General features: G+C 40.8%; 1 protein-coding gene across 1 annotated transcript in view; it reads right to left on the bottom strand.

The window, feature by feature from the left end:
* The window catches only part of TRPC5 (transient receptor potential cation channel subfamily C member 5), a 499839-nt gene that overhangs the window by 169573 nt on the left and 310015 nt on the right, over positions 1 to 20251 (bottom strand). The window contains exon 3 of the mRNA XM_069747115.1: positions 17749 to 18270. Coding sequence (XP_069603216.1) covers positions 17749 to 18270 — 522 coding nt within the window. The remainder of the gene's footprint in view (positions 1 to 17748; positions 18271 to 20251) is intronic.

Genomic DNA, 20251 nt, shown 5'->3' with positions numbered 1-20251 from the left:
TTGTGTTATTTTTGCTTGCTATTTTTTCTGTCCAGCTTGCTTTATTGGTTTTTCTTGCTTGCTGGAAGCTCTGAGACGCAGAGGGAGCACCTCCGTACCGTTAGTCGGTACGGAGGGTCTTTTTGCCCCTCTGCGTGGTTGTTTGTAGGTTTTTGTGTTGACCGCAAAGCTATCTTTCCTATCCTCGGTCTATTCAGTAAGTCGGGCCTCACTTTGCTAAATCTATTTCATCTCTGTGTTTGTATTTTCATCTTACTCACAGTCATTATATGTGGGGGCTGCCTTTTCCTTTGGGGAATTTCTCTGAGGCAAGGTAGGCTTATTTTTCTATCTTCAGGGCTAGTTAGTTTCTCAGGCTGTGCCGAGTTGCATAGGGAGCGTTAGGCGCAATCCACGGCTACCTCTAGTGTGGTGTGTTAGGATTAGGGATTGCAGTCAGCAGAGTTCCCACGTCTCAGAGCTCGTCCTTTGTTTTTGGTAATTGTCAGGTCACTTTGTGTGCTCTGAACTTCAATGTCCATTTTGGTTCTGAATTACCTGTTCATAACACAGCCCCTCCATTAACTGATAGGGTGTGAGTGGTTATATCATCTGTATTTTGCACCTGTGTTGCCGCCATCTTTGTTATATAGGTTTGCTACATCCTGATAGTGCATTAGTTCTGAGAAGTGATGAGCGAATAGCATTGTTGCTCGGGTCTCCCCGAGCATTCTCGGGTGATCTTAGTGCTTGGAGATTTAGTTTTCATCACCTCAGCTGCATGATTTACGACTGCTGGACAGCCTGAATACATGCGGGAATTCTCTAAAGGTACCGTCACACTCAGCGATGCTGCAGCGATATAGACAACGAGCCGACCTAAACTAGATCGCTGGAGCGTCGCTGTTTAGGTCGCTGCAGAGACGTCAAACACAGCAACTCCAGAACGATGCAGGAGCGATCCAGTGACGTAACGGCGACTCACTTCTCGTTCTCGCTGGTTGTTAGCTCCATGTCAAACAGCCGGAGTGTACCGATCCGACACACATCTAGAGGCCCTATGCTCGTTGCTGGCGTTATTGCTTTTGATGTCAAACATGACGATACACGCCGACCTGGCGACGAAATAAAGTTCTGGACTTCTAGCTCCGACCAGCGATGGTACAGCGGGATCCAGATCGCTGCTGCGTGTCAAACACAACGAGATCGCTATCCAGGATGCTGCAACGTCACGGATTGTTGTCGTTCTCTTTGCAAAGTTGCTGAGTGTGACGGTACTTTTACAAACAGGCATTCCTCACATGTATTCAGCCTGTCTAGCAGCCATAAATCATGCAGCTGAGGCGAAGAAAGCTAAATCTCTGAGCACTAACAAATACTCGGAGACCACCTGAGTGTGCTCGGGGAGACCCGAGCAACAATGCTATTCGCTCATCACTAGTTCTGAGACCTAGAGAGGTAAATACTGCTGCCCTATTTTTGCTGTGTGAATTGAAGAAATAAAGGAAGGCTGTTTGTAGGAGACTGAGAGGAGTGATATAATGTAAAATAAGATTGTATATAGAGGGGCTGAGAAGAATTATGTACTACAGGATGGGGCTGTATATCGAGGGCTTAGAGAAGTAATATAATACAGTATGGAGCTGTTTTTAGGGGGACTAAGAGGAGTGATATACTGCAGAATGGGGCTGTATTTAACAGGGCTGAAAGAAGTGATGTACTTCAAGATGGAGATGTATATATTGGGCTGAGAAGAGTGATAGTGATATACTGTTGGATGAGGCTGCATTTGTTGACTGCTGCTGTGAGATCTATGATATGAAACTGCAAATACTGTTATGTTGATGCATATGACAGAAAATAATCCTCTGCCATTAGCATTAGTAGAGCAACATTTGTAGATTCCCATCACTGACCTGTCAGAAGTAGACAACAAATACAGCTCTGCACTGCCTAGTAATTACAAGCTCTTTTGTGGATGTTTATGGAGTGTTGAGCTCTGCTAGAAACCAGCTATCAATTAGGTAAAATTACGCTTGCAGCTATACTGAAGTGGATAGCAGAAGATAAAATCAGTCAGACAGGGTACTGTAAATGAGTAGAACGTGCACAGAAGCATACCGTGAATTCTACACTTAGTTTCACTTGACGATAAATCTGAGTCAGGAGACAGAAGGAGGGATCTTTAGCTATGAGAAATAGCAAGTGCTGCTGGGAAATGTAGTTTTAGCAAATAAGAATAGGACCGCCCATTCAGAAATCTGAAGGTGGATGCAGAGAGGGACAGATGGATAAATATGTAAAAAAACGAAAGTTAAAGAAATAAACTTTATGTTGGGTTTAGTTTATTTATTAACAATAGGTTTTCCTTTACTGTGCATTAAAAAAAAATAATTTGATTGGCGTAATAACCTTTAAATTACATTTTTGGATACAATTGTTCATTTTCTTTTTTTTTATTCTGCCATCAATCATTTTTGTTTGACCCTTATAAGTAATTGCACCTTAACTGTAGGTAGGAATCAACAAAACTGACATTGCCACACTGCAAGCACCATCTGTAGATTTTCTTATAATTAGTAAGCGTAGCTGAGAACCGGGTTGTCCTTTCCTTCCGGTGACTGCTGAAATAGGATGTTTTCAGGTGATGCTATTGACTTATCAGAATACATTACAGTTAGTAAACTACTCTGAAGTATGAGATGTCGTTATTAGAAAGAGTCCTGTAATGAGGTTGCATCAAGTGAAGAATGCAAACAATGAGTAGAAGAAATAACAGAAGCACAGGCGGAGAACTGAGTGGGCGTCGGAATCATGTAAACACCGTACAAGTCCTCCAGTCACTCCTGTCTTCTTTCCGGTCTCTCTTTACTCCCAGCCAGAAAAGAACATTAGCATTTAGTAATATTTTGTATGCATGTTGTCTTATCAAACATGTTACATCATTTCTTTTCCTGGTGGTGAAGCTTCACAGACTACAGATGGTAAACTAGGGCAGACACAGTTGGCCACAATCATATTTATCACCTGTCTCTAGAGCAGGAAATACGCACTTTAGATCCAGACAGAAAACAGAGATGGATAATTCCGAAAGTCTTGTATCTGGCAATATTTTATAGATGTTTTATGCTGATCACGTGGTGCAACAATTGAGCGTACTAGTGGCTGCCAATCGATTCTTGTGTCACCAGGAGTTGTTGATCTATGGGAACATAATGAATGCGAGTCTTCTGCTGTTCTCACCTCGAAGAAATGCCTGGTGCTATTTAAGTATAGGGCAGATCAGTTAAAGCCTCCATATCCATTAGGATGAAATCGGCCAAACCAGCTAAGATGTCTGGCAGTGGCTCTCTTATTGATAACACAGGAATACTTGGCAAAGCCGAGAGTTCAAGTATATTGACCAATTATGAGAATTATGGAGCATTATTCACGATTTGTTGTCACAAAGACTAACGCACTAACCAAAGCAGAATAAACGATGGCTTAGATTGTGATCATATGACTATAACTTCATGGCAAAGCTTAGATATTTTCCTAAAGGTCCAAATTCTGGTTGATATTAACATCTCAAATGCCGTAAGCTATCTAAAATAGATACAATGTTTTGATTGCCTCTTATCAAATTTAATTGCAATGTTGCGATGGACAAAGAAAATAATTCTGACATATCGACTTTGTCTTGTTATGCCGTTTAGTGATCGGGTTACTTTATTTTATATTTTGATAGATAAGACTTTTATGAACACAGTAATACAACATGTATGCATTTTTTATTGCTTTATTTTTTAATGGGGCAAAAGGGGGTGTTTTTTTAATTTTTTTTTTACATTTTTTTCACTCTATACTATATTTGTTAGTACTCTTAGGGGACTTGACTGTGTGATCATCTGATCCACTCCATTTGCAGTTGTTAGAGGCTGATAATGTCTGAATAATTCAATGCGAAGGAGTTAATTCCCTTCCACATATTTACAGTGGTTGGTGTCCTGCTTTCCTTACAAAGAGCTGTAAATCTCTTATACAGATATCCAGTGACGTCACTGGATTGTGACAACCATGAACCACCACTAGAGGGAGCTTTAGAGTTTAGGGTATACTTTTTATACATTAAACCAAATGATAACTGAGTATGCAGAATGGTCCTACACACTCAATGACAAATAACAGCCGCTAGTATTAGTGTGTTTGGTTTCTTGTTACAGATTTTTTTTTTCAAAACCCTGATTCTCTTTTTAACTTAATCGGTTTAAATATATTTAGGTGAAAAACCTTTCTTAAAGGGAACCTGTCACCCCGTTTTTTCAAGATGATATAAAAATAGCGCTAAATAGGGGCAGAGCTGTGCTTTAAATTTGTGTATTTTTGGAGCCTTTATTCCCCACCTATGCTGCCGAAATACCTTTGTAAAGTCGCCGTTTTGGGCTGTCACTCACGCTGGTCTGGTCATATGGGCGTGGTGACAGCGCTGACCCCCAGATCTCCGTTGGTGGCGTAGTGGTGTGCGCATGCTCAGCAGGTGAATCCATTGCTCAGGTGAAGGAAAAAAGCGTGATCTGCGCTATTCCGCGGTTTATTGGTGGGTGCGGCCATCTTTGTGAGGCCGCGCGTGCGCAGATGGTACTTCTCAGCTTCCCGGGGCTTCGGGAAAATGGCCGTGGGATGCCGCACTTGCGCAGATAGAGATCGCGGTGGCCATTTTCCTGAAGCCGAGTTCGCATCTCGGCCTCAGGAAAATGGCTGCCGCGATCTCCATCTGCGCACGTGCGGCATCCCGCGGCCATTTTCCTGAAGCCCCGGGAAGCCGAGAAGTACCATCTGCGCACACGCGGCCTCACAAAGATGGCTGCGCCCACCAATAAACCGCAGAATAGCGCAGATCACGCTTTTTTCCTTCACCTTCGTACTGGATTCGCCTGCTGGGCATGTGCACACCACTACGCCACCAACGGAGATCTGGGGGAGAAACAGCGCTGTCACCACGCCCATATGACCAGACCAGCGTGAGTGACAGCCCAAAACGGCGACTTTACAAAGGTATTTTGGCAGCATAGGTGGGGAATAAAGGCTCCAAAAATACACTAATTTGAAGCACAGCTCTGCCCCTATTTAGCGCTATTTTTATATCATCTTGAAAAAACGGGGTGACAGGTTCCCTTTAAAGTTACCACTGGGAGAAATAAAGATACAGAATATGACTGATTTATGAATGAAATAATTACTTATGGTTTGCTCTTTATTTAAAATGCTCTCATAAATTTTCTTCACTCTGAAAATTAATGAAATATTATGACAGCGACTTGCCACAGGAAAATTAGTAATTTACTTTCATTTATTTTAAGCGCGTCATAACATGAGTTTTGAATGAAATGTGAGCTTTAACATTTCTTAATTAACTCCTAAAGTATTGTTCCAAGTCCGTTGTTTCTCTGCAGCTATCTACAGCCATGTCATGTGGTGCTCACGCTGTGTCCTGCTATGAGCCGACAAAAGACGGAACGATTTTCAATATATTTTCTCTGAGAGCCATTATTAAGATCAGAGAATTTGAAGAAGCCTCATTTTGCGACAACTGGATACAGTATATATATTTTTTCTAAATTGGAATTGCTTCATTCATAGTACATTTTTTCTTTATTAGACGTGCAGATGATAAGGCACAAACAAAAAAAAAGCATGTCTCCCAAGAATATTAGTGTTTCTACGATCTAAAACTACTTATGAATCACTATGCAGAAATCTAAGCATGTGTGACCAACAGCATGTGGCTTCTTACATAGACCTGCACATTGCTATACGCTGTCAACACCACTTGGCATCATACTATGCAAGTAAATGGTTCAAAGCCCCCCAATACACAAAAGATAGATGTCGGCCTACAGTTATCTCTCTCGACTCCCCTCACACGCAGGAGCCCTGTCTAGTAAGATTATTCCACCAACCACTTTTTTTCCCCATTCTTTAAATGACCATTATTATTATGAGCTCTTTATTGTGCAATTTCAGGATGAGAAAATGATGGTTAGATAAACTATTATTAATTTAATAGATTGTCGATTTACAATACTGGTCACATATTGTCAGGAGAATTTAGTGTTTTAGACACTGCCTAGAATATGAATAAGTTATTTACATCAAATTATGGAGTCTTAAGTACATGCACGTATTACGCACACAATTCTGGTTGGATGAAGCATGGGATTTGTCTAAATTTCTCCTATTCTTTTTCATGTGTGTCACACTTAAATGTTTCAAATTGCCAAACAAATTTAAATATTAAACAAAGATAACACAAGTAAACACAAAATGCAGTTTTTAAATGTAGGTTTTTATTATTAATGGAAGAGTATATCCAAACCTACAGGGCCCTGAGTGAAAAAGTGATTGCTCCCCCATAAAACATAAATTAACTTGTGGTTTATCACATCTTTGGGAAGCTAAGTTCAACTTTCCCAGCCACACGCAGGCCTGATTACTGCCACACCTGTTGGCAATCAAGAAATCACTTAAATAGGACCTGCCAGACAAAATGAAGTAGACCAAAGGGTTCTCAAAAGCTATCGCGATCGAAAGAAATTCTGAAATAAATGAGAAACAAAGTAATTGAAATCTATCAGTATGGAAAGGTTATAAAACCATTTCTAAAGCTTTGGGACTATGGCAAACCATAGTGAGAGCCATTATCCACAAATGGCAAAAACATGGAATAGTTGTGAACCTTCCCAGGAGTGGCCTGATGACCAAAATTACCCCAAGAGCGCAGCGATGACTCATTCAAGATGTCACAAAAGACCCCACCACAACATCCTAAGAACTGCAGACCTCACTTTCCTCAGTTAAAGTCAGTGTTCATGATTCCACCATAAGAAAGAGACTGGACAAAAATGACCTGCATGGCAGAGTTACAAGCCGAAAACCACTTCTGTGCAATAAGAACATAAAGGCTGGTCTCAACATCTTGATGATCCCCAAGACTTTTGGGAGAATACTCTGTGGACTGACGAGGCAATAGTTGAACATTTTGGCACGTGTATGTCCCATTACATCAGTCGCAGAAGTAACACAGCATTTCAGAAAAGGAACTTCATACCAACAGTAAAATATTTTGGTAGTATTGTGGTGGTCTGTGGCTGTTTTGATGCTTCAGGACCTGGAAGACTTGCTGTGATAAATGGAACCATGACTTCTGCTGTCTACCAAAAAATCCTGAATTAGAATCTGTTTGGGACCTCAAGCTGAAGCACACTTGGGTTATACAGCAGGTCAATGATCCAAAACACACCAGCAAGTCCACCACTGAATGGCTTAAGAAAAAGAAAACTAAGCCTTTGGAGTGGCCTAGTCAAAGTCCTGACCTTAATCCGATTGAGAAGCTGTGGCATGACGTTAAAAAGGCAGTTCATGCCTGGAAACCCTCCAGTGTGGCTGAATTACAACAATTCTGCAGATAAGAGTGGGTCAAAATTCCTCCAGAGTATTGTAAAATTCTCATTGCCAGTTATTGCATAGGCTTGATTACAGTTGCTGCTAAAGGTGGCCAACCAGTTATTAGGTTTAGGGACAATCACTTTTTCACACAGGGCCCTGTAGGTTTTGATTTCTTTTTCCTTTAATAATAAAGACCTTCATTTAAAAACTGCATTTTGGGCTTACTTGTGTTATATTTGTCTAATATTTAATTTGTTTGAGATCTGAAACATTTAAGTGTGACAAACATGCAAAAGAATAGGAAATCAGGAAGGGGCAAACACTTTTTCACGCAACTGTATATATTATGATTGATAAGAATACCATTGGCAACTCTATTTAAGTATCCCACTCATGAAACAGTTGTATCTTTTCCAATATTTTGCAGATTTTGGGAAATAAGACTTATGATGTGGTAGAATTTTACCAGAAAAAAATGTTACCTTATTGCACAGCATTTCATATTAGGTTTATGTAGGGATATTTTAAAAATATCCCTAACTTGTTTTCACCTACACTACCGTTCAAAAGTTTAGGGTCACAAAGACAATTTTGTGTTTTCCATGCAGGAAAGAAATATATCTTGGTACCGTGTTAGCCAGTGGATAGAAAAATATTTAGAATTGAGAGTCCTCAGTGGTTGATACCTTTTAATGGCTAACTGTTTCAGTTAGCCATTAAAAGGTATCAACCACTGAGGACTCTCAATTCTAAGTGTTTTCCATGAAAATTCATACTTTTATTAATCAAATGAGCTGCTAAATGAATTGAAAATCTAGTCCAGACATTGACAAGGTTCGAAAAAAAGATTTTTTTTAAAAATAATTTTCTCCTTCAAACTTTGCTTTCGTCAAAGAATGCTCCCTTTGCAGCAATTACAGCATTGCAGACTTTTGGCATTCGGCATACCGTACTCATTTCTTTAAAGGGAACCTATCACCATTCACCAGGAATAGCGCTGTTACCCTGCAGATATGGGTTAATCTGCAGGCTAGCAACATTGTGATGCTGCCAGGTGTCTGCATGTAGCCAAATGCAGCAGTGAGAAATTTATCTTTATTCTCCCCGTCAGCATTCTGTTTCAGTCATGGGGCAGGTTCAGTCACCGCTCTCAGTATACAGAGTGGCCTCTGTAACCGCACCCCCAGCCCTGACTGACACTGGCTCTACACACTGTTAGGTAATCCTCCCTGCATGTGTTGCGGCTGTCAAACATCCATGAGACATTCAGCCGCGGGGACTCAAATATAGTATTAGAGAACGCTGATTATGCTCTATTAGCACTTGAGCATGCTTGGATAACATCTCATTTGAGCACGTTCGCTCATCACTAATTACATACAAATCCAATAGGGGAAAATATTAAGGTCTGTGCCAGTGTACTCTTATGCAGATACAGGGTCTATTAAAAACTGAGTGACAACCTACAACAAGCAATGAAATCTTTGCCACAAGTATCTACCTAGTATCTTACCTAGTACCTGTTACCCATATAGACAATGAAAAGACCTCACAATGAGAGTGATTTTTTTTTATTAAATGGCATCTGTCAGTAGGATCAACTCTCCTAAGCCATCTATGTGGACATGTAGGTCATAGGAAGCTGATTAAAATGATACTTTTGTTATCTGCGATCCAATGTCTTTCCAGAGAAATCCACATTTTTTTTGTTAATGCACTGTTAAGAACTATGGGCTGGACACTGATCTCCCTGAGAATCTGCCTCCAAGGATCACAGGGAGCATTACCAGTGAGACACATGGAATGACTGACAGTCTGCTCTCCTGATCTCACTGCAGAGCTGTGTGCAGGGCCGGACTGGCCATCGGGCAGTTCTGGCAAATGCCAGAAGGGCCGGTGGCAGTCGTGGGCCGCTCACCAGCACCGACTTCTCCCGCCAGCACTGCTGCATTCAACTATACTAGCGTCTATGACGCTGGTACGGTTGAATGCAATGATGGAGGAGAAAGCGTCTGCTGACGCTCCCTCTCCCATCATTCCCCGCTCTGCCTGGCGCTGACACTGCGGGTGCGCGATGACGTCATATCATCGCGCACCTGCTGTGTGACCGGGCAGACTGCAGCTGCTGAGACTGGAGCCAGGAGCAGCGCTGGGCATGAGGAGAGGTGATTTTTAAAAAAAATATATCAGAGTGATAACTGGATTGTGGGGCTATTGGAGGGGCTGTATTACATTCTATGGGGGCTGGCTGCATTACATTCTATGGGGGCTGTGCAGTATTACATTCTATGAGGGCTGTGCTGTATTACATTCTATGGGGCTGTGCTGTATTACATTCTATGGGAGCTGTGCTGTATTACATTCTATGGGGGCTGTGCTGCATTACATTCTATGGGGAAGTGCTGTATTACATTCTATGGGGGCTGTGCTGTATTACATTCTATGGGGGCTGTGCTGTATTACATTCTATGTGGCTGTGCTGTATTACATTCTATGGGGCTGTGCTGTATTACATTCTATGGGGGCTGTGCTGCATTACATTCTATGGGGGCTGTGCTGTATTACATTCTATGGGGGCTGTGCTGTATTACATTCTATGGGGGCTGTGCTGTATTACATTCTATGGGGGCTGTGCTGCATTACATTCTATGGGGGCTGTGCTGTATTACATTCTATGGGGGCTGTGCTGTATTACATTCTATGGGGCTGTGCTGCATTACATTCTATGGGGGCTGTGCTGCATTACATTCTATGGGGGCTGTCCTGTATTACATTCTATGGGGGCTGTGCTGTATTACATTCTATGGGGGCTGTGCTGCATCACATTCTATGGGGGCTGTGCTGCATTACATTCTATCGGGGCTGGCTGCATTACATTCTATGGGGGGCAGTGCTGTATTACATTCTATGGGGGCTGTGCTGTATTACATTCTATGGGGCTGTGCTGTATTACATTCTATGGGGCGGTGCTGCATTACATTCTATGGGGGATGGCTGCATTACATTCTATGGGGGCTGGCTGCATTACATTCTGTGGGGGGCTGGCTGCATTGCATTCTATGGGGGGCTGGCTGCATTACATTCTATGGGGTGCGGTATTATATTCTATGGAGGGGCTACATTATATTCTATGGGGGGCTGCATTATGCTCTATGAATGGGCTACCATATATTATATATGCAGGGGCTGCATTATACTATATGAGGGGGCTGCATTATATTCTCTGGGGGTTACAGTATACTCAGGGGGCTACAATATATTCTGTGGGGTGGTTGCATAATACTCTGGGGTGGCATCATTATACTATATGTGGGTTGCATTATACTGTATCGAGGACTATGGGGAATACTTTATACTATATGAAGAACTATGGGGTGCATTATACTAAGGGAAGTGAATTGTACTACATGGATGACAATGGCAGGGCATTATACTACATGGAGCACTATGAGGAATGTATTATACTATTTGGAGGACTGAGGAATGTATTACACTATTTGGAGGACTGAGGAGTGTATTATACTATATGGAGGAATTGCAGTGTATTTTAATATATGGAGGTCTATGAGGAGTGTATTATACTATATGGAGGTCTATGTGGAGTGTATAATACTATATGGAGGACTGAGGAGTGTATTATACTATATGGAGGACTGAGGAGTGTATTATGCTATATGGAGGACTGAGGAGTGTATTATGCTATATGGAGGACTGAGGAGTGTCTTATACTATATGGAGGACTGAGGTGTACATTATAATATATGGAGGTCTATGGGGTGTATTATACTAAACAAGCAAAATCGAGTGATTGGATTGTTTATGTGGGAACAGAAATCATTGTTATCAGCAGCACATAGCCGGTGTAAACTGTAGTTGTGCTGCTGATAACATGATACTGTATGGGGACAGATTGATCTAATTGTGATTGTTTTGTTCCCTTCATTCTTTCTCAGTTGGTGTAAAGAGGCCGGGAAACAAGCGAATGACTTCACTATTGTTGATCACACTCGTTTAGTGGCCTGAGATCAGCGCATGCAAATACAGCAGAAATGCTTCACAGGGAGACCAGGCAAGGACTCTTCACAGTCGCTGAGCTCAGCGCAAGACCTGGAATATCTGAAGAGCGGTGACGCTACTGATGTCACTGCTCTTCAGAGTCACCGGGTCTTGTGATGTGCAGCGGAACCAAAAATGGCTGTAGGCAAAGTTTATGGAGCATCAGAATGAGGTTCCATAGCCTTTGGTCGTCTCAATCCCTTCATTATCTACGAGATCCAGTTATGTAGGTAAAGTAGCGGCTGGATACATATATATGTATATATAGTCGTGTTACACTCCCCTCACTTCTTGTAACCTACAAGTGTGCAAAGATATTATACAGTCACCATGTCACAAGTGGGCCTGTGTAACTTCAAATGCCAGGGCTGAATTTTAGTCCCTGTCGGGCCCTGGCTGTGTGTGATTGTAACTGACACATCTGCAGGTTCCTTTCAGGTTCCATCTCACAGACATAGCTTACTGCAATACAGCAGAGCTGTGAGAGCTGCAAAAAATGTGTTTGCAAGGAGACAAACGTTCAATTCTATTATTCTGGGTCAAATACATGTCTCACACTGGTAAATCCCCCTATTATTTATAATGATCTCTGGTGGCAGATTCTCAGGGAGATCAGTGTCCAGTTCATAGCCCTGAACAGATCAATGACATATACTGTATATACAGTGGGGATGACCAAATGTTTTGCATTTTTTTAAGGTGCAATTACTTCTGTCTGTTTGTTGGGATGCCATTTTTCTGGTGATGAATTGAAAGAGCATGAACACCTTATTCAAGCAAGTTCGCTCATCACTATATATGATCTGGTAGAAAACAACACTTTATACGTTAGAGACAGTTACCGTAGGGGGCACATGAAAATTTATAGCTTATATATAATGACTCTGTACAAAAAAAGATACAACAAAGTTGGGTTCACATCATGTCCCAGTTCACAATTTCTTCAGAACTTCAGTCTCCAATAAACTGAGCCATTGATTTCAATATAGTAATGGAAACCATTGTGTCCATTTCTTTTTTGCTGACCGCAATGGTGTAGTAGACTGCACTTATGTGTTTTTGCCTAAAAAACTCAACACAGCTCAAAAAATTCCAAAGTTTTTATGATTCAGATGGAGGCCCCAGACTGAATCGTGAATCCAAGAAGAGATGTGATCCCGGTCTGAAGAACGGGTATGACTGTCAATATTGATTGTCACTTAGTATCTTATGAGGAAAAGCATATGAATGAGATGAATGGAATATTTATCACTGCATTCAAAAGTAATACTTACGAGAGAAAAAAAACAGATTAGAGGCTGCTCTATAGTAATAGAATACTGGCATTATAATGATGCCTTATTATCACACACTATGACCTTCAATGTGATAATGACTCCGTCACGCGCTACATTTGTTTTCCATGTTGTCAGCAATGTCACATAGAACACAGGATGCTGCCAGAAGTAACCTATTACATTGACGTCCATACACCTTGCCCTGTCACCCCTATTACCATAGGAAATGAGGGGGTTATGTAATAACTGGGGAGAAAATGAGTATGCATTTTATAAAAAGAGAGGTTTTCCATCTCCTGAATTAATGTTTCATGTGTGCGATGCATAAATGTATAACAATTATGTCCCTTCTGTCTGCTAAATAAATAATTAGCCACCGGTAGTGTTGTGAAATTCATAGCATGCATTTATTTGACATATAACGGCTCCTGATTTCTTCCTAGGTTGAAGAGCTACCTGATCTTACACTGGAGAATTACAGAGTCAGGAAGGGACCTGATAGCAGCAGGTATAGCGCCTTCCATGCTCGCTGCATTCCTAGTCTGCTGGGACACCAGCAGTGGTTTACTGCTCTTAAATCTCCCTGTTCTACCATTTCTAAATTATTACTATTCCCTTTTCAACCATTTAAAAATTATTGCAATAAAATTGGAACTTTTCTGGGAAAATTTTGAAGCTGTATGATTTTTCTGAGTCACAACCAAATATCACGGTGTAGAAAAAAAATATCAAAGTGCAACTCCCAATATCACATAAAACAAATGATAATAAAAAAAATGTGACAAGCGAGTATGAAAAATGTTAACATTTTTCTGTTCTTTGACAGGTAAAAATTGGTAATCAAACATGTAGGTGGCACACATGGCGAATTAGAGTAAGGGCGCCGTCAGACGGCTGCATAAATCGGACTGCAATGTTCGGATTGGCCACTGAGCTCCTAACTTTATGTATATCTATGCAGCTGTCATGCGCGGGTCTGGAAAGTCACGCCTAGTACAAGCATTGTGGTCCGATTTAAAAGGCAGTCTCACTGCGCCCTTAGCTTGAAATGGGTGCTAGTTCCTCTGGAGCAAACCATTGAGTTCCTATAGAACAACAGGAGACAGAGTGAAGGAACTGCACCCCCAAACACGTGGATATGCTTCAAATATAGATTTATTGGCAATACTTCATATCCATTGGTTACACCACAGTAAGTACAGTATTAAGAAACATTTCAGGTGAAAAACTCTTCATCTGATGTATAGTCTATGTTCATTACATATAGGTCAAAGAGATCCAAGGTGAGGGATGGGCTTCACCCAAACAAGGACAACGAGGATCCAACTGTATTAAGGCCTGCTCTAAAAATTGGTGACTGTGTATTCCTTCTCTTGAAAAAAGTCTACAGAAAGATACCCACAAAATGTAGCCAAAAAAAGGCACTCTGAAATTCCAAGGAGTATTGTGCAGAATATGAAGCTGGCAGCCAAACTTTGAGAAGATAAAATTGTCAACAGCAGCCGTGATGCTTTGCTGGATTTATTATATGACGGATCTAAATTGCATCTGATGAGCTCCATCAACCTATAAATGGGTCAATGTTGAACCTATTGAGGGACCCTTTCCCACTCCAATGTTGGCTCCTAACACTTTGCCTAATAGAAGTACCTTCTGCAGACTGCTATTAACATCATTTATCCCTTTTTTATACCAGAGCATTGTTGACAGTATAACCGCTGAAGTCCATTCATGCCACAATGGCTGAATTGAATGAACGCTTTTGATGTAGCCAGGATCTACAGTACACTGACAGCAAAGTGCAGGCGTGAATAATTGCTGGATTACTGAAGCAGTAAAACACTGGGGGAGGGAAGTGCCTGTCTGACACTATTCAGGCTGTATTTAATGTTGGTGTGCCCAAGGCACTGTGTGTGAGCTTACTATAAAATGGCATTCATGCCTCCTAGGAGCTTTCCTGTATCTGATTCTCTATTACTTATTCTTTTAAAAATAGATGGTTAGTTGCATTGAGTATAAATAAAAAAATAGAAAAGTCAAAAAATGAGAGAATACAATAAATAAAATATATGTTTCACATGTTCTACTCCTAACACAGCTTGAAATGGTTTCGCCCCTCCTCTGGGGCTTTTTTGTGGTCTTTCAGGGGGTATTATTTGTCATTACACTGTTTTAATCACGATTTGTAAAAAAAAATGTTCATTGCTGAATACTTTTTTTCAGCTTAGATTGAATGATGTTGCACTTCTTTGTTCTTCCTGGAAGAATTGGGATCAAAATTTGAAGTTATCTAATATTCATAGTAAAGGGGATGAGTTCCTGTTCACTGGTGGTAGGACCATTGGGACCATAGCTGACCCTTTGCCGAGGCTCTTAAAGAGTGGAGATTGAGTATACGCATCTTGGCTTTGTTCATTCAATATGGGATAACGTCATATCTTGGTATGTTCTGACAATAGGATCTTATGACATGGAAACCTCCTTCAGGAGCTCAGCAGTGTTCTAAATGAGTGGGATGTTATTGGAATTACCAGCTCCAATCGATAGAAATGGGCAGTTCTGGAATTCTTTTAAGTTATACAGTGATCCAACATTTAGGTCAAAAGACAATATATATTATTTCAAAATATTACAATCTATTTCAACCGAGAATGAGACCACTTCCATGTTTCTACTGTAGTGGTAGTCATTCAGCAAATCATAAGAAAAAATAAGGCTCCTAAATATAATTGATTTCTGATAAATACAGATACAGTTAACTAACGACAACAGTTTATTAATGAAGCATTCATTCTCTCATTAGATTCAAACATCCAGGGAATCTTGAATTGAGAGTAAAACTCCAGAATGCCTTCCTGTCAAAGAGATGTCATATAATATATATTCTCCAGTCCAGGAAGAAAAGAAATGAGCGGCACTGCCCCCACAACTCGGGTCCACACCGGACTAACTTCAGGTGATAACACAATATATTGCTCGATGTCACTCTCCACAAACCGAGATAACATGGGACTTTGGGTGCTCTTCAGAAATGACAGTCTGTAGTCCACAATTTCTTACAAGGAAAAATGAAGGCACTCACCAGTCTTCCAAAAGATTCCTTTATTAACACCAACTCCAGATAAAATTCATGGCCGGGGGAGAGGGGGCCGAAGCTCGTGTGAGCAGAGGGGGACGACGGCCGTGTCGCGCTGTGCCTGCGCTTCTACAGGACCCGTAGAAGTGCAGGCACCGTCGCGAAACGGCCGTTGTCCTCCCCTGCTCACACGAGCTTCGGCTCCCTCTCCCCCGGCCATGAATTTTATCTGGAGTTGGTGTTAATAAAGGAATCTTTTGGAAGACTGGTGAGTGCCTTCATTTTTCCTTGTAAGAATTTGTGTTAATATATATTCTCCTTTGGAGGCTTTTTACTCTTTAAAACCTAAATACATCAAACTTAATTTCTCCACATAACTGATACTGAAATGTTTAACCGTATGAGAAAAGATGTAGTCTTTGGGGTAGCTGATCTCACTGAAAGACACTAAAATATGAACCTTTTTTTATTTATTTTGCAAATAATAAAATATTCTTTATGCTACAGGGGATCAATCTACTAGATAGGTGACAATTATTAAATATGTGTGGGTTTTATGCTAGATCTCCACTGACCTCCAGAACAGAGTCTTTATACCCCAGAAATGCAAATAGCCTTTTCAGAGAGAAAAAGGGCTTGAATACTAGCACCACCTATTGGATGTAGCAGTCCTAAAAGTCATGATTAACCCTTTAGTGAGCCTTGTCACATGACTTATGAAATGAAACCAAACCAGAAATTCCATTTGCAGATATGTGTTTTGGGAGTTTGCCCCTCAGTGCAAAGCAGGAGATCTTATTTGGCTAGGTGAGAATCCTCTGACTGGGGGGCAATTTAGGAATGTTTCTCCTTGTGAAGAGTACCAAGTCGACATAAGGAGACTTATAGACCTTGAAATACTCCTCTGAGAATTAAAATATGCAAATAGCCTCTTCAGAGAGGAAGAAGACTTGAACTTATCCTACATCATGTAGCAAGGCTCCATAAAGGGTCGATATTGACTTTAAGGATTGCTATAACAAATAGCTAGCGCTAGAGTTCAAGTCCTATTTCTCTCTGAAGAGGCGATATGCATATTTTAATTTCCAGAGGAATATTGCATTGCCTATAAGTCTCCTTATTCTGGCTTGACATTTTCCACAAGTAGAAGCATTCCCCCTAAGACCACTATGTCCAGAAAAAAAATTGTATGGCGTGTTTGGTCATATAGGCATCCCTCTACTCAATTCTAAGCTTGTGGATCTAACCTGAGGAACTCTGTCTCCAGAGCGAGTCTATCGTACCATTTGGAACTTTACAGACTCTCACTGCCTTTTTTTTTCTCAAAATATATGCAATAAAAAAAGGAAAAATACAGTTGTGGCAAAATTAAGAGACCACCACATCAAAACCCTGCCTTGGGCAGCCCAATCTCCAGACCTGAACCCCATTGATAACCTCTGGAATGTAATCAAGAGGAAGATGGATAGTCACAAGCCATCAAACAAAGAAGAACTGCTTACATTTTTGTACCCGGAGAGGCATAAGGTCACCTAAAAGCAGTGTAAAAGACTGGTGGAAAGCATGGCAAGACGAATGAAAGCCGTGATTAAAAATCACGGTTATTCCACAAAATATTGATTTCTGAACTCTTACGAAGTTAAAACATTAGCATTTTTGTTTTTAAATGATTTTGAACTTGTTTTCTTTGCATTATTTGAGGTCTGAAAGCCCTGTTTTTTTTTAATTTTGACCATTTTTCTTTGTCAGAAAAAAAATACAAAAATCATTGCTTGGAAATTCGGAGACATGTCAGAAGTTTATAGACTAAAAGAACAATTTACAATTTACTCAAAAATATACCTATAAAGAGAAAAATCAGACAATCTGAACATTTTGCAGTGGTCTCTTAATTTTTGCCAGAGCTGTTTATATACAGTAAGTTTACCTTACCTCTTTCTGATGATACTTTATTGCTACTTTTAGCTTAGCCAGGTCATGACACTTCTGAGGATCCAGCTCCTCACTCTGGTCATCCCTGTGGTTAAGTATAATTTCCAGTTCTCGAGAGCTCCTTGCTTGGTCAAGTAGATCCTTGGCAAACTTCTTACATTGCTGAGATAATTCTTCATATTCTGCCTTGAACTCATTCTCCACCTTGCTGAGCTCTTTCAGTTCCCACCCAAGGCGGAAAGCTGTTAATATAGGGTCCTCACTGGATAAGGCAATCAAAGATGGGCTGGCTAGAGCTTTGTAGATGTTGAGTCTCGATCTGGAGTGTCTGAGACTGTCAACTTCCGAGCTGGAGACACATTCCACACAGTTGCAACGTATCTGGTGTGGGCGAGGTATTGTCACCCTTCTTTGGACTAAAAGTTTTATAATTTCATAGTTATTAGTGTGAGCTGCCAACATAATGGGCGTAATGTCTGGCGTGAATTCTGAAAACTGTGTATCCATCATTAATGTTGGCACCTGGGAAGAGAAATGAAGAAAAAATAACTAAATTGCTTTGCATTCTTCAACATTGCAAAGTTACAGTACATAAGAAAAGGTAAAGCAAATGCATAAAAATAAACTGAAAGTAGAAAAAAACATTGTGGGCTGTCTGAAGATAGAGACTAATTGCGAATGCAAACTTCATATTGTACAAGGCAGCGAAATAAGATTATGGTATATACAGATTCCTTATAGGGGTGGTCTTACACTCTGAAGGAGCGCGGAAAGCAGTGACACCATACTGAGCATGTGCCAGAATTGACAACCGGGACATGCTCAGTAGAAAAAAACATAGCCTGGCCTTAAAAAGGATGTTCCTAATGACATACTGCTTAATGACAGGGAAAGTAGCTGCATGAAGTGGCCACAGTGCTGCCACTCCTATAACGATTCATTATAGGGAGGAAAAGGATGCTGTGAGAGTGACAGCAGCCCCTGCTCTCTGATGACGATACATTTGAGAATCCCAAGTGCATATTAGGAGACTCAAACTAAACGATCATTGGAAGTTAAAAAAATCAGACTGGAGCTTAGAGTAGAGAGGAAAGAGTAGGGAAGTTGTAAATGAAGTGCATTAGAAAAGTGATTAGATTAGTAATTAAATAGGCAGACGTATAGTATGACATTCACTATTATTTGATTCCTGGATTATGAGATTCAGAGACGTAACTGTCGTCGGTTTCAGAAGCAGCTGTCATTTCAGGTCGTTACATAAAGTATTGAGGCCCAGGAGCTCATAGTTTTACTTACAGGGTTCTTTTAGACTAAATATTAGAGATGATCTCATCTTTTGAAATACAAATTCCACAGCTTCATTAAGTTTTCCCCTAAAATTAGATTTATGAGGTAATACATTTGCTGTAAATATCAATACTGTAAAGGCTCCAATTGCCTAGAACACAGCACTATGAGGTCTCCTAGTAATGTATTAATCCCTTGTTGAGCTCTTCAATGGAAGCCCAAAATTAGAGCAAAGGGGTATTAAACAGCTCTGCTTGTTTGTACGTGTATCAAGGGTAAAAAAAGTATTGCTTTGTTAAAGTACTGTTACAGAAGTGCATCACAGTTCAATCGATTCACAGTTCACACCAACTCTGCAGGTCCAGCACCTCTCTATTACTTGAATCTGTTTATTATTATTCACAGACTGAGACAACCACTCCCATTTCTATGTTTTTCTGTGTTGTTACAGTACATCACAATAAGATTTAGGCCTTTTTATCCCCTACCTTTAATGATGGACTGTGCGCTCTGAACTCCTATCCCTAGACTTCAAAATCTTTGCCACTGATTTCCCTGCACTCATATTTTATTGTCTTTGTGATAGTCCTGATTGACTGCGCTAGACCACATGATGTAATAGCTTCAACCATTATGTGGAAGCCCGCATGGCGATGCCTGGCATCATGAGAGTACTATCGGGCAGATGCTATCTTATAATTTATTTTTTTTATCGGTGAAGATTGCAACTTATTTTATCTGACATCCAACTCCAACACTTGCAACCCTATACTGACCTTTGAAATATAATTAATAATCTTGTGAAATTAGTAGGAATTTTTTAGATTCTCGCCCAAAGACTATTGGATGGCATGCATCTGTGTGCTAGATTACTGCTGTTTTCATAGTGCTGGTTTATACGGCATGTTGTTTCTACTTAGTCTTAGGCTAAGTTCACATTGCATTAAAGCAGCCGTTCAACACGTGCGTTAAACGGGCTGCGTTAACGCAAGTGCTGCCAACATGCCATCGCGCTAGTGCAGATAGAGCTAGCAGATGCTCTATCTGCGCTAAGCGGTGATGGACCCAGAAACGCTGCAGCCTGCGTCCCAGGGTCCGTCACTGAATGACGACACATCGCAAGCGCACGCCCATTTTTGGGCGTTATGCCGCGGTGTAACGCAGTCCGTTTAACGGACTGCCTGGACGTAATGTGAACCCAGCCTTATGAAAACAT

This window comes from Ranitomeya imitator, chromosome 2, assembly GCF_032444005.1.
Source record: "Ranitomeya imitator isolate aRanImi1 chromosome 2, aRanImi1.pri, whole genome shotgun sequence".
Classification (NCBI taxonomy): domain Eukaryota; kingdom Metazoa; phylum Chordata; class Amphibia; order Anura; family Dendrobatidae; genus Ranitomeya; species Ranitomeya imitator.
Note: the sequence above shows the minus strand (reverse complement) of the source record. Positions and strands in the feature narration are given on the sequence as shown.